We start from the raw sequence: 13,116 nt of genomic DNA, 5'->3' as shown, positions 1-13,116 counted from the left end.
AACCCAATGGTAACTAATTGGGTTGTCTAAATTATCAGCCATACATAATAAAAAATCCCCCCAAAAAATAAGTTACCCACAAAGTAACATACATGGGAACTCGTAAGCTGGCATGAGGTGTTATAACGACTGTCGTTTTCTGGCCACGCGAGGATAAAGTAAGTTAAATTCATACATTCATTCATTCATCTGGAACAGCACTCAGCTGTAACATGACCACCAACCTTAATTCGAAATCGCATGGATGGATTTGTTAGTTGTTTTACATCAAGGTCTGGTATAGAGAATTCCTTCATGCAACATCTTAAATAAGTCTTTTGTTTGTAACTTTCTTTACAAAGATTGTAACATTTATTGCTGTAGTTCAACAATACCAACTTCATCTGAAAAATGCCTAAATAAATAAACAGGTACACAAGTAGAGTTCGTAGCTGTGGCAAAGTGGTTACAAAACTACCTGTAACACAGAGGTAATTGATTGAATCCTCGTCGCTGCTACCATTATGAGCGTATGTTTCCTTGGGCAAGCCTGCTTAATTTTGCTCCAACCCAGTGGTTACTACAGGTTGTCCAAATTATCAGTCATACATAAAAAATTTAAAAAATCCCTCTAATCACCTACAATGTAATACACATGGTAACTCATAAGCTGGCATGAGGAGTATGAACACCCATGTCATATTGACCGTTGTTTTCCTGCCACGCAATATAAAATTTACATTCATTCATTTAATTAAACAGTGTTATCAGAACAAAAACAGTTCTTCTTATTATTACTGTAAGCACCTGAAGGTAAGCCCTATTTTTTCGAAAGTTTAAATTTTCATCATCAGTATTGTGACAAAATTCCCACACACGAACACAAACATCCAGAAAAGAATGTTTTATCATCAAGTCACCAATAATGTTGATTTCCTCCAGCAGTCGCTTTCTTGATCTCACAAAATAGCGCTGTTGGTTACAAACATTGGTTCAAATTTGATCTGGAGAACTGATACTTAAATCTATTAAACATGCTTCTTATAACATTTTCCATATTTTCGTTTATTCCTAAAGTTACACAAACATTAAACAACGCAAACTTTAACAATAAGACAAAACCTAAACAAATTAAACTACGAAAATGAAATAGGTTTATTTAGTCAAAGCCAAAGCTTGTAACAGTGCAATGGCTTAGTGTGATTTAAAACTTAAATTTGTGCAAAAAATTAAAACATTTTGTTGTGAGATCTAATTAGTTCGAATACAGATCAAGAAACATTGGCCTAAAGAAAAGATAGGTATATTATAGCTACTTGAAAATTATATTATCAATTTTAAAAACTTGCCTTTACTAAGAATTCAAATATTTGAAGAGTTTCTTTAGGCTCCCAAGGTGTTTCAGTAGTTTTAAGTTGCACCAATTTTCTCTGCATCAAGAAAGCAAGTTAAACAAATATAACTGTGGTTAAAATTGCATGAAATAGTATAAAAAATAATAAACACACCATTGTGAATTACCAATATATAACTGTGGGTGTGTGTGTGATTATTTTATGTTTTACGGGGTTTGGTATAACCTGACCAAACTAGGTTGATGCAACCACACACACCCACAATCTTAAAAACATTAAGTTTTAAACACTACTCTCTCCTTTAAAAAGCAAGCACTCTGTTCACTGTGATATGCATTTAAAAGTATAATTACTTCAAAGTTGTGAGGAAATCCTGTTTCTGGTTCTTCTTCCTCTGTTGGGTTATCGCCAACTTCAAGAAAATTCTCTTCATCATTGTTTGCCTCAGGTTCTAAAGTTATGAAAACCGCAACGAATATATATATGCATTATTGTAAACTAAAACATATTTATATATGTGTAATAAACTGAAGTATGGCGCGTACCTCAGAACACATACAGAGTATGCGGAATACCTATTTTCCAATGCTTAAGTCGTCTAGCGGTCTCATACCAATCACCAAAGCGGGAGAGTGTTATGTTGCAGTCACATGTGCATAAAATGTTTATTGCAAACGTATCAGTACTATAATTAATCGCATACGTTAAATAGGCAAATATACAATATGTTTTCTAGCATCCATAGGCGAAATAATGAACATGTCAACTGCTATTTTGACTCAATCAATCAACGTGAGAATCAAAGAAGTGCTACTTCAGGAACTGATTTAGGTTGTTTATCGTTTAAAGAGCGAATAGCATTTATTTTACACGCAACTGTGAGAAAGGTATAGCTATATTTATGTTGCGAATTCCCACCTAAATAAATACATATTAGCCACATGTATACAATGAGTTATAGTCAATCGTCATAAACTCATACTTAACGCACAGGTACGCTCAGCATACATCAGATATTTAGAAAATTGGCGCCCTGACTCGGAAGTATTTTAACTTTTATATTTGATTAATGTTTAATTTGATTATGAATGCACAAAAGAGTATTTGTAAATAATATATATATAACTTGTATTATGGCAGGTGCACAGGAGATTTTGTTTATAAACTTTTGGTGAAGCTTGCCTTAATTTGGCCCCAATTAATTAACAATAAAAAAAATACATTTTAGATTAAGTAGGATTTCCTAACAAGGCTTTGAAATGTACTTGCTTTGCACACGTCGATTATACAATAGCACCCGCACACACGAAAGATAACCATCTTGCACAACCAAGAATGGGCTACTCTTATCAAAACCAAAGAAAGTATAAAACAAGCACTTTATTAAAACAATTGTCACCCAGACTGCAGAGTATGGCAGGTGCACGCGCGATTTTTTTACAGACTTTTGGTTATGCACGCCACAATTTGTCCTACGCACGCCAATTAATTAAACAAAGAAAAAAATACGTATTAAATTAAGTAAGATTTCCTATTGTGGCTTGAAAATGTACATGCTTTGCACGCAGATTTTTAATGATAGCACGCGCGAACGCGAAAAATAACCGTCTTGCACGCGCGAGATCTCGTCAGGAACTGCCATACTTTGCAGACTGGATTGTCACTGTTTCACTACATGATGATAAATAAGTTACATTCATTTTATATTCGCCATGTGCTTTAGTTGAACTTTTTCCATTATAAAAGGTTATAAATTATGTTTTTGCACGTGATTTTCAAATATATTTCTTAACAAATTTTCGCAGCACTTACTTTGGATTACTCCTGCTGATGGTTGAGGCACATTAATTTGTAGATCATTAGATTTGCTCGCAGCGGAACCCATTTATTTTTCTTCACATTAACTAGGATTCGAAGTGTACTTTGCTTTGAAAGAGTCGTGGACAAACAAACGCCTTCACACACTTGTACACCATTTTCGGTTTGTTTGTTTTCAGAAAAAGCGTTGGTTTAATCTCCAAGGAAATGCCAGTGTTTCCAGATGCATATTTGATCGCGGTCATCACTAAAGTTCGTATTTTAACATAGATTACTAAATACCAAAACACCAAGTTATAAAAAAGCATACAGAACTTTTTGTCTGTAGACTTCAGTCACCGCATATCGCAGAATTTTAACAGGAAAGACTAGTGTATTTAAGTAACCAACAATTGTTTTATCCTGGCGTGGCGCGGTGTCGTGATATATTCGTTTGGACTGATATATTTGTACCGGGCACTATTTCGCATGCGGCGAGTCGCTACTGCCCATGTACAATAGGTTAAATATGTACGTGAAATGCAACCAAGAATAAGCAAGTAGCCTACTACTAACAAACTTATTTTAGATCAGTTTATTAATCACATTTTACTTAACTTGCCTTTTTAAAACAGGATGGCTTACATACCATACTTTTATTACCCATGGTAAAATTACTTGGGAAAATATGTTGTGTTTAATACAAACTGAATATTTGCCTCCGTTAATTAAAAGTAACAATAATGCTGAATGCTTTACAAAAAGGAACAATACTAACAGAGACAAGTGTAGTTAACAATGAAGGGATTTGGGTGTTTATTTCATTAATGATAGTTATCGGCACGGCATGACGTTTGGCGTAATCAGAGGTCAACAGTACAGATGGTAGACATGTACGTTGAAACGATGCAAAATATGTTTAGTTTTGTTTTATACACCGCAACATTTTTTCTGTCGCTCCGTATTTAATAGACCTGGTATTGTATTCGCTCAGACCTACTGCACATGCGCAGTAGCGTCGCCGTGCATGCACAATAGCACCCGGTAAAATTATATCAATCGGGGCGAATATTACCCGACATCGGGCCAAATATATTACGACAGCGGAACAGCGACAGTCTTTTAATTCCTGATCGTGTTTAGAATTTACAACGCTCTTTAAGAAACTACACGCCACGGTTGTATCATTCTAAATATTCTTTGTTTACTATCAAGCGGGACAAGATAGTGAATTGAAAACCCATCCTATCTTACCCCATCCGACTATAAACCATTTATATTTTATTTGTATAGGTGGTAAAAAAACTTATTATCTCTTTTTATTGCTTATAATAAAGATTGGGACCGAGATCACGCATAGTAGGGTGGGGGAAGATGGGACACTTTGTCAGACGAGACTTTTTTCAATTTTCTTTTTACGGACCCCCATTTAATGATAACCAGGAAAATAAGGTTACAGAATTATTTGACAGTATTATCGCGACTTTAACGCCCGTCAAAGCTGATTACTGTTTTTAAACATTAAAATATATATATGTAAAATACAAACAGTATACTTTGAACAGGTAAAAAAAATGCGAAATAGTAAGGTGCTATTTTTTAATGCTCGCTAAATCATAGTAAAGCCAATGAATTTTTTTAGTTTGCGTGTGCGAACGATTAAACTTGTTACATAGCTTCATAAAGCAACCTTGGATATTTCGTACAGTTTGATTTTGTCTCATAAAACTAGTTTTAGTTTTGTAAAAACACTGAGATATAAGCATGAAGAAAATAGGCAGGGGTCAATATGACTTTAATTTGAGATAAAAACAACAAAAATATCGGTTTAACGTTAAAAAAGTATCGGTTTAACGTTATATATATGAAGTTTACATGGCAAAGAAACTAGCACAGCCTATTAAACTCGGTAGGTTAACTACAAGTTGCAGAATACTAATATATTACAATTTAGAGTCCAATCTTTCCCCACATTGTAGTTTTGTATGTTTTTATTGCCAAACTTTGAAAGATTTACTTTTAATTTAGTAATTTATGCCTCAAGGGGTTTTCAACTATAAGATACTGATAATCAAAAGATTATATTTTGAAAATATATTCGAAATTTGGTCATTTGAATAATAATTATTGATAATTTATAATTTATGCAAAGTGGCTTGTGCCAAAAACAGAGTAGTAATATTTGTAGGATACAATATTTATCCATTGATTTTCGAACATTACCCATTGTCGTTCAAACAATACCAATTGTTATGCAATAATATAATGTATAGGTAACATGTTAAAAACTATAGCAGTAGGGCAAGAAAAAGAATGTTTAGACCTAATTTTCAAAGCGTACAGTTTTATTTCGTGTTATTTACGTCTATTCCTATTTATAAATACACTTAATATTCAAAATTAACAAAGATTTTTAACTGTCCCATCTTATCCTGTGTGTTTTCAAATTTGTTAAATTTACCTGTTGTGAGGATCGGTAAATAACTCCTCGTGTGTTTTATTATATTTTATTAATTTGGTGTCAATAATTAACGGAACGATAGTACTAATTCGTGGTATTACCCAAAAACCGTCATCTACTTTAGTTTTGGAAATATTTGGCAATATTAGCTTATGTGTCCCATCTTCCCCCATTGTACTATATGTTCGCGATTGCTTTTATATATAAGATGGCAGAAAACCTGTGATTGTTCTCAAGTGCACAAGTCATGTATGAGCCATGTTAATTATATTGTTACGTTTTAATTTAATTGATACTTTACCACACAAGCAGTCATAATTAACCCAAGAAACAAAGCACCATGTAGTTATGACGTAGGCTACAATTGTTAATCCAGCATTCGAAGTGCCATTTTGTATGGGTAATACGGATTCTTCGTACAGCGTGTTATAAAATACATTTCAAGAACCAATTATTTTGCAGATTACAACTTGACTGAGTTCACGTGTGATTATCCATCATGCACGTTTTTTATACTACCTGAATATAATCGATGTATTCGTACGCCCTCCTGGTTTTTACCTAAAATGTAATCCAGTGTTTCGTCTTCCTGTACAAGAATGTATATACAAGCAAGTTCCTTTATTAAAATAAGTTTAAATCTGTGTAGCAGGAACGAGCCTCTGGCGATGTTGAGGAAATCAAATTGGTTAAGGAGCAAGAATTGTCCAGCGGAAACCTTGTTCCTTTCATGGTAACCTTTGGTGCATCAGGCAAATTCTGTCCATTTGTAAAACTTGTTTTGGCAAGTACGAACGCTTTTCTTGCTCCTTCGTGAAATTTCTCCTTACTCGCCATGACGATATTGCATCGCTTATACTGACAGACAACTTTCGAAAACAAAAGTTTCGATTTAGGTCAGGCGAGTTCACAATATTACTTTAAAGTTTAAAATATAAAACAAAATGGCTAACGTTATAAATTATGTTCCTAGATTTTCGGTTACAAATGATAATTGTTTTCAAAGTACACCTTGCCACAAACGCACTCAAATAACAGGCGGCTGCTGCACGGTTTCGTTGTTCAGGTGACCACTAATTTACGTTAGTTCAATTTACTTGAACTAATTTTCAAGTGGTTGCTGTCAACAGTTGGCGTGAGAGCCAACCACGCATGATTTGGCCTGGGACAAACGAGTGTCTGTATTGTTTAAAAGTGTGCTACGTAGGCGAAAAAGTGGCTTACCGCAAGGCAGCGCTATAAAGGTTCGACAGATTCTGTAAAACACCAGATTCTTTTTACAGTAATGTTAAGCAGAGGTTGCATTGAGGTTGAATCAAGTGGCTCGATAGGAAAATTGCTCTTGTTATTTGGTGGGGTATCATTACTCGTGCTTTATAAACCGCGGCTGAGGCCAGGATTCTGAGTTTGATATTTCTTGCAGGGGTTATAGATCTAATACGTATATTTTCTAGGTAGCTTGATAACAAATCTATAGAGTATGATTGCTGAAAGAACGATAGCGTTGCTGCTGATCGGTGCAGTGTATTCGTGCATCGCTGCCTCGTTAAATCAAAACACTCAGTTTGTGATAACTGGGCTAAAATCGGTGAGTGATGTAAATTTGTATTTGGAATAAGTTAAAATATGCGCTCTTGTCGAAAAAATCGGGAAAGCGTTACAAATTAATTAAACATTACAGACACGAGGTGATGCGCCCCTCAATCGAGTCCGACGATCTTCTGGTGGAAGACCAACAATGACACGATTTCACGTCAACTCCGCTGTGACGTCACGATACAGCAGAGTGATTGTGACGAGTGTTGTTGAAAACAATGACAATTCTGCAAAAGAAGCGGCTATCGAAATGAGACTTCCCAAAACCGCTTTTATCTCGAATTTTTCAATGTAAGTACTTAGTTATATTAATAGGATTGCTGGCAATACCTTTATCAAATATTTCGCCATATTTTCGCCATTTTGTAGTAATAGCACTGATATTTTGGAAACTTACATTTTCATGCGTTTATTCAAAGGGTCATTGAAGGCGTCACATACGTTGGTATAGTGCGTGATAAAGCGGCAGCGAAAGCAGCTTACAGTGCTGCGATTGCACGGGTACGTTGCATATAAATAATTCGACCGAAATTGTTTTTTCCATTAACATTTTTAAACAGGGCGAATCAGCTGGCTTGGTTACGGCGAAGATACGAGAAGCTCAAACTTTCGACGTATCTGTAAACGTAGCAGCTGGTAGCTCAGTCACATTTACATTAGAATACCAAGAACTCCTTAAGCGAAAACTCAGTCGTTACCATCACGTGATATACGCAGACCCTGGCCAAGTACACATTGTTTCTGTTTTTCTTTAATATTAAAATCATTAAACCATACATCACATGTAATAGTTGTTACTGACTTTTTAGGTCGTTGGCGATTTTAAAATTGAAGTGGAAATAACAGAACCTACTGGACTTACCACTGTAACTGCCACCCCACCCTCACCAAAGTTAAGACGAACAATCAACCCTGACACCTTCGACACTGGCAATGTGGAAATACGAAGAAGTGAAACTCAAGCCTACGTCTCGTAAGTGTGAATATAAGTGAGACATAAATTTGTTTATTTATTCAATTTATTTATCTAGTTATCGGCCAACACGCGAACAGCAACGAAATATACGACGACGAAGTGATCTTTCATTTTTGGTTAATTATGACGTAACAAGGGAAGAACTCGGTGGTGAGATTTTAATAAAGGATGGTTACTTTGTTCATTTCTTTGCCCCAACCAACCTACCAGTGATCCCGAAAAAGGTTGTGTTTGTGATCGACGTGAGCGGTTCAATGTCGGGTCACAAAATTGTTCAAACCAAAGAAGCGCTTAGAACTATCTTAGACGATTTGAACGAAATTGATCAGTAAGTCATAAAATTAATAAAAAAACAATAAACACTATTAAATCGCATTGTCTTATCTTTTTAGGTTTAACATTATTACATTTTCTTCTACCACAAATGTGTGGCATCCTAATGAAATGGTGGATGTCAATCCAACCAACATTCGCAACGCTAAAAAACATGTTCGATCAATGTACGCAAGAGGAGGTAAGCATCGTGTACAATATTTTCAAGTAAGGGCCCAAATTTTATTCATGTGTTAAATTTCTAGGAACTAATTTCAACGCTGCGGCACTGGATGGAATACAATTGCTTGAAACCATCTCATCAAATAGAACCAATACGTTGGAAGAAGCGTCCATGATGATATTGTTAACAGATGGTCAGCCAACTGTTGGTAAGACTAAAACTCCTGCAGCTTTTATTTATGATATGTTACAATTATAGTGCAGTTCGCCACTCTTACCCATACATTCTACTGACGCCGACGCTGGGCTGCAAACTGTATATAACCTCACACAAATAATGTTAGATAATTCAACAAATAATGTTAGATTTTAATTTCAATAACAGGCGTTACTGGTAACGAGGCGATTCGGCGAAATATTCGTGAAAGGGTGAACGGTCGATACTCAATATTCTGCCTTGGGTTTGGTCAACACCTTGATCACGAATTTCTTGATCAAATTGCATCGGAAAATAAAGGATTATCTCGGTATGAATACGTCCTTTAACTGTGTTCCATAATTTTAACGTTTTACCTCACAGAAAAATTTATAACGACGCTGATGCCGCGTTACAACTCAAGGATTTTTACGATGAGGTGGCTTCACCACTTCTTGCTCATGTCATTATGCGATACACAGGTCCTGATCTTGATGGACTTACTAAAACAACGTATGTTTTGTTTATAAATTCACTTTTACGACATAATAATTTAAAATGTTAAAAAAGAACTTTTTTCTAGTTTTGATAACTTTTTTGATGGTTCTGAAATTTTGGTTACTGGTCGCATTCAATCGAGCCAAGTTCCACAACGTAAGTTTTGTGGAATATACTTTCCAGCACGTAAGTTTATTACCAAATTATACTTTCTGTTTGCAGCATTAATTTGCATAATTGGCGGGTCAACTGCTGAAGGTTTGGTTTCGATTGTATCTCAAGGAAAACATTTTGAAGAAAGCTTTTCACACGATTGGTTTAACATGGAAAAGATCTGGGCATATCTTACGATTAAAGAGATGCTTCGAAACAAGTCGCACGTACCTGATGACGACACGGTGAACTATATACAACTATAATACAACATATTTATTAACTTTAACTTTATTATATCGTTTCTTAGACTACCCATCAAAATATAAAAAATGAAATTGTTCGACTGTCTCTTTTGTACAACTTCGTGACGCCTATGACATCGATGGTAGTTACAAAACCAGGTAATACTTCAGAGCATAAACTTACGGTTCTTAAATTAGATGCGCATCTTTTGTTCACGTATATATAACTTGGTGTATATACATCTAGATGAAGACGTACTTGCATCAACAGTTCCACCAACAATCAATACACCTTATCCTCGACCCTACCCGAGGCGACATCACAGTTTTGGAAGAACACTCGGTAGGGGCAGAATGGCAGGTCCTGCTGCTTATCCATCAAGAGGTATAAGTGTTGGATCTACAGTTTAAGTTGAGCCTAATATATATACATATTGTAACTTAACCATTTTGTATCTTCAGCATACAGTCGAGTGCAATCGGTACCAATGGGTTTTGCGCCAGTACTACAAGGTTCTTATATTCAAAACAATTGTTATCTTCGTGTTAAATCATATATTTTTTTTTTCAGCTGTCAGCAACGACATGTACCTAAGTGCAATGAGAAATCTATATTTACAACCTCTTCTCCAAGCATCCACAACCACCACCACCACTACTGCACCAGCAACCACCACCACAACGACGACAACAAGCAGTCGTGAGTCAAATAAATCTAAATCGGTATATATATAAGAGTAGTGGAGGACGGGGCACCGTTAGCTAATGTTTAAATAACCTGATCGCGTTTAAAACAATGAACAACGGTCTATGGTAGTCGCGAGGTTACTGTTTTATAATTCTTTGAGTGTTCTTTGTTCACTACCAAATGGGACAGGAAATAGAATGAAAAAGTGTCGCATCTTTAACCACCCTACATGTATATAATATAATATACGCGGTATATACACACACATATAGTAGAGGGGTGGAAGATGGGACACCTTTTCGTTCTATTTTCTAGAACGATCTCCCCAACTTACTATATATATATGTGTGTAAACACACACGCACCATACATATGAAGTTTGAATTTGATTTATTGATAAACCTTTTTTAGCATAAATCGAGTTTAGATTGTTTTTTTTTGCTATATCCATTAAACGTGTTTTTTCATAACTGGTTATTTTTATTCACAGCCACAACCGAAGTTATACCACCGCCGATCCCCAGTGATCCATTTATTCAAACCTACACCTGTGGTAGTCCGCTCTCTTTAAATTCGACGGTTAATATTACCACACCAAGATATCCAGGTAACTATCGAGATAAAATGGCAACCAAGCACAAATGTACACAAGTACACAAAATACACGGTACGAATATTAAACACATTTTTTTAGGTTTGTATCCATCTGACATACGTTGTGTTTGGCACATCAATGCGATTTCTGGAAACTCTTTTCCCATCAGCATGGAGATACAAAAGTAAGTTCTACATAGGAATCCTGCCTGAATATATCTACAGATATAAGTTTCTTGAGTGGATCCATATATGTAACGAATTGGCACTACTTGGATAAAGAAATTGTTGTTAGTCTTTACCAAAGACGCATATCCCACCATAACGGTGGGTGAACATATAGTACTATGAGGGAAGATGGGACACCCCATAGTATCCAAATATCCTGATCGTGTTTTAAACAATTAACAACCACTTTTTAGGAGTTGTGGAGATATGGTTTTATAATTTTTTAAAAGCTCTTTCTGTTCACTTCCAAATGAGAGAGAGAAAATAGAGTGAAAAGGTTTCCCATCTTCTCCCACCCTATAGTATAGGCACATGACAGTATTTGCCAGTCACCTAATAGGTATTCCAGACCGTTACTCTAACAAAACAGTAAGATATTATGTCACGTAAACATAAACAAGCACAAACTAAGTAGCAGGCTTGATGTCTATGAAATATATAAGGAACCCATGTAACATCCCCCCGAACATTTTACACTGTCTACATATTTGTATGTACCAAGGTTTTAAAAAAAGAATAATCAGCTTGTGTTGTTAATATTTCATACATTACTGTTCTGCAGATTAGATACAGAGGCCGCCCCTAATTGTGCTAGAGATCGTATCCTCGTGTATCCGGACTTTGGTGAGCCATCATCCTCAGAAACTTTACAATTCTGCGGATATAGTCACACCAGAACCATCCTACAAGCTCAGCAAAATTTTGTCGTGGTCTTCGAATCTGACGATCTTGTCCAAGGTCGTGGGTTTCTTGCTACGTTTGCGTTGGTGCGCTAAATTAAAGCTAACGCTGCCTATATTCTAAGAGCGTGTATATAAATAAAACACAAAATGAATATTTTACGTATATATTTAAAGACATTGATCCTTGTGGATTTCTTCGATGTTAATGTATGATGGCCTATAGTATACCGATAATCTATACATGATTGCAAACCTTTCATTTGGCAATATAATAACCGCGTATGTCGTTTTTAATTAGATATGCATTATTGTTGTGAAGTTGCATTGCCCGGTAGCTTAGAACGGCCACATCAATCATTAATATATTTTCGTAATAGCACAATGGAGAATGGGCGCAGGGAAAAAGTTATTACATATACAGCCGTACAAGTAAAAGTTAGTGATTTATTTGGTGCTATTTTATATCGACAAAGTACCTTAACTCTTGTTTTCTAAGTCGCGTTGCTGTTGTTTGGTTGAGGTTTGTGTCGACACCTCATTATGGCTGTCCTTCCTATGTGGCTTGTTTGGGACAGAGCCATAGAAATACCGAGTAGTCCAACCCATTGTTACGTAAAACACAAATTGAACGGCAATTTGGTTCCAAAATAACACAGTAGGTATAGGGAAAATGTATGTTTTTCGGTAAATTACAGAAAAACTTGGGCCTAAAAACAAATTTAAAGGTTGAAAAATGTAAAAAACATGTGTTATTTGTTTTCTGTGTCAAAAAAAGTCAAAAATTAGAATTAGAAGCGGTTGATTTGCGACATTTTAGTCATTTAATGCGGCTAAATTTATACATTTTTTCTAAAAAATGTTTGGTAAGGTAAATAGAAGCTGTTTTATACCTTCCCACAATAGGAAAACACAAACAAAACTTAACAAGTTCGTTTAAACCCATTGTCAAAGTTACCACTTTTGCTCTATTTTGGACACACATAGACGGCAGTTGGACTACTCGGTGTTTATACGACTCTGGTTTGGGAGTACCGCCTTTGTCGTCAAACAGTTGCTTTTGTTTCAGTGCAAATATAAAAAATAAAATGTCTATACAGTAACATTCTCCCATATCTTTCTACTCGATGTTTTTTTTGTTAAAGCAGGACAGAGACTCTTTCTCGAGGTCCAAA

The 13,116-nt window shown here is 35.6% G+C and overlaps 2 protein-coding genes across 4 annotated transcripts in view; one reads left to right on the top strand and one right to left on the bottom strand.

Annotated features, from left to right (window-relative positions):
* The window catches only part of LOC100182841, a 7,370-nt gene extending 4,041 nt beyond the window's left edge, over positions 1 to 3,329 (bottom strand). Inside the window, exons 1-5 of one of the 2 annotated variants that reach the window (XM_009859948.3) lie at positions 3,147 to 3,329; positions 1,688 to 1,785; positions 1,329 to 1,409; positions 787 to 951; positions 225 to 383 (exon numbers count right to left, since the gene is read on the bottom strand). In XM_009859948.3, the coding sequence (XP_009858250.1) occupies positions 225 to 383; positions 787 to 951; positions 1,329 to 1,409; positions 1,688 to 1,785; positions 3,147 to 3,219 (576 nt within the window). In that variant the 5' untranslated portion in view covers positions 3,220 to 3,329. Of the gene's footprint in view, positions 1 to 224; positions 384 to 457; positions 588 to 786; positions 952 to 1,328; positions 1,410 to 1,687; positions 1,786 to 3,146 lie in introns of those variants that run through there. The other variant, XM_026834395.1, reaches the window with a different exon arrangement.
* Positions 3,330 to 7,026: 3,697 nt separating this feature from the next.
* Positions 7,027 to 12,101, top strand: LOC100180496 (inter-alpha-trypsin inhibitor heavy chain H4). 2 transcript variants are annotated; one of them, XM_002122381.4, is made up of 19 exons: positions 7,027 to 7,180; positions 7,274 to 7,479; positions 7,608 to 7,689; positions 7,749 to 7,916; positions 7,998 to 8,161; positions 8,220 to 8,492; positions 8,557 to 8,678; positions 8,743 to 8,868; positions 9,045 to 9,186; positions 9,240 to 9,368; positions 9,439 to 9,509; positions 9,576 to 9,751; positions 9,817 to 9,910; positions 9,999 to 10,136; positions 10,214 to 10,264; positions 10,323 to 10,451; positions 10,930 to 11,046; positions 11,134 to 11,218; positions 11,824 to 12,101. In XM_002122381.4, exons 1-19 carry the CDS (start codon positions 7,073 to 7,075, stop codon positions 12,035 to 12,037), a joined length of 2,595 nt encoding a protein of 864 aa, XP_002122417.1. In that variant the 5' UTR covers positions 7,027 to 7,072; the 3' UTR covers positions 12,038 to 12,101. The 2 variants fall into 2 exon arrangements, with proteins under 2 accessions (XP_002122417.1, XP_018667021.1); XM_018811476.2 differs by lacking the exon at positions 10,214 to 10,264.
* The last annotated feature ends 1,015 nt before the right edge of the window (positions 12,102 to 13,116 follow it).

Source organism: Ciona intestinalis, chromosome 4 (genome assembly GCF_000224145.3).
Source record: "Ciona intestinalis chromosome 4, KH, whole genome shotgun sequence".
Classification (NCBI taxonomy): domain Eukaryota; kingdom Metazoa; phylum Chordata; class Ascidiacea; order Phlebobranchia; family Cionidae; genus Ciona; species Ciona intestinalis.
The sequence above is the reverse complement of the archived record's forward strand: the minus strand, read 5'-3'. Positions and strand labels throughout refer to the sequence as shown.

What these genes read in the sequence shown, in the direction of transcription:
- LOC100180496 (XM_002122381.4), top strand. Translation starts at nt 7,073, where the DNA reads ATGATTGCTGAAAGAACGATAGCGTTGCTGCTGATCGGTGCAGTGTAT. An exon ending in TGCTGCTTATCCATCAAGAG is followed by an intron (nt 10,137 to 10,213) that starts GTATAAGTGTTG and finishes TTGTATCTTCAG; the next exon opens with CATACAGTCGAGTGCAATCG. An exon ending in ATCAGCATGGAGATACAAAA is followed by an intron (nt 11,219 to 11,823) that starts GTAAGTTCTACA and finishes ACTGTTCTGCAG; the next exon opens with ATTAGATACAGAGGCCGCCC.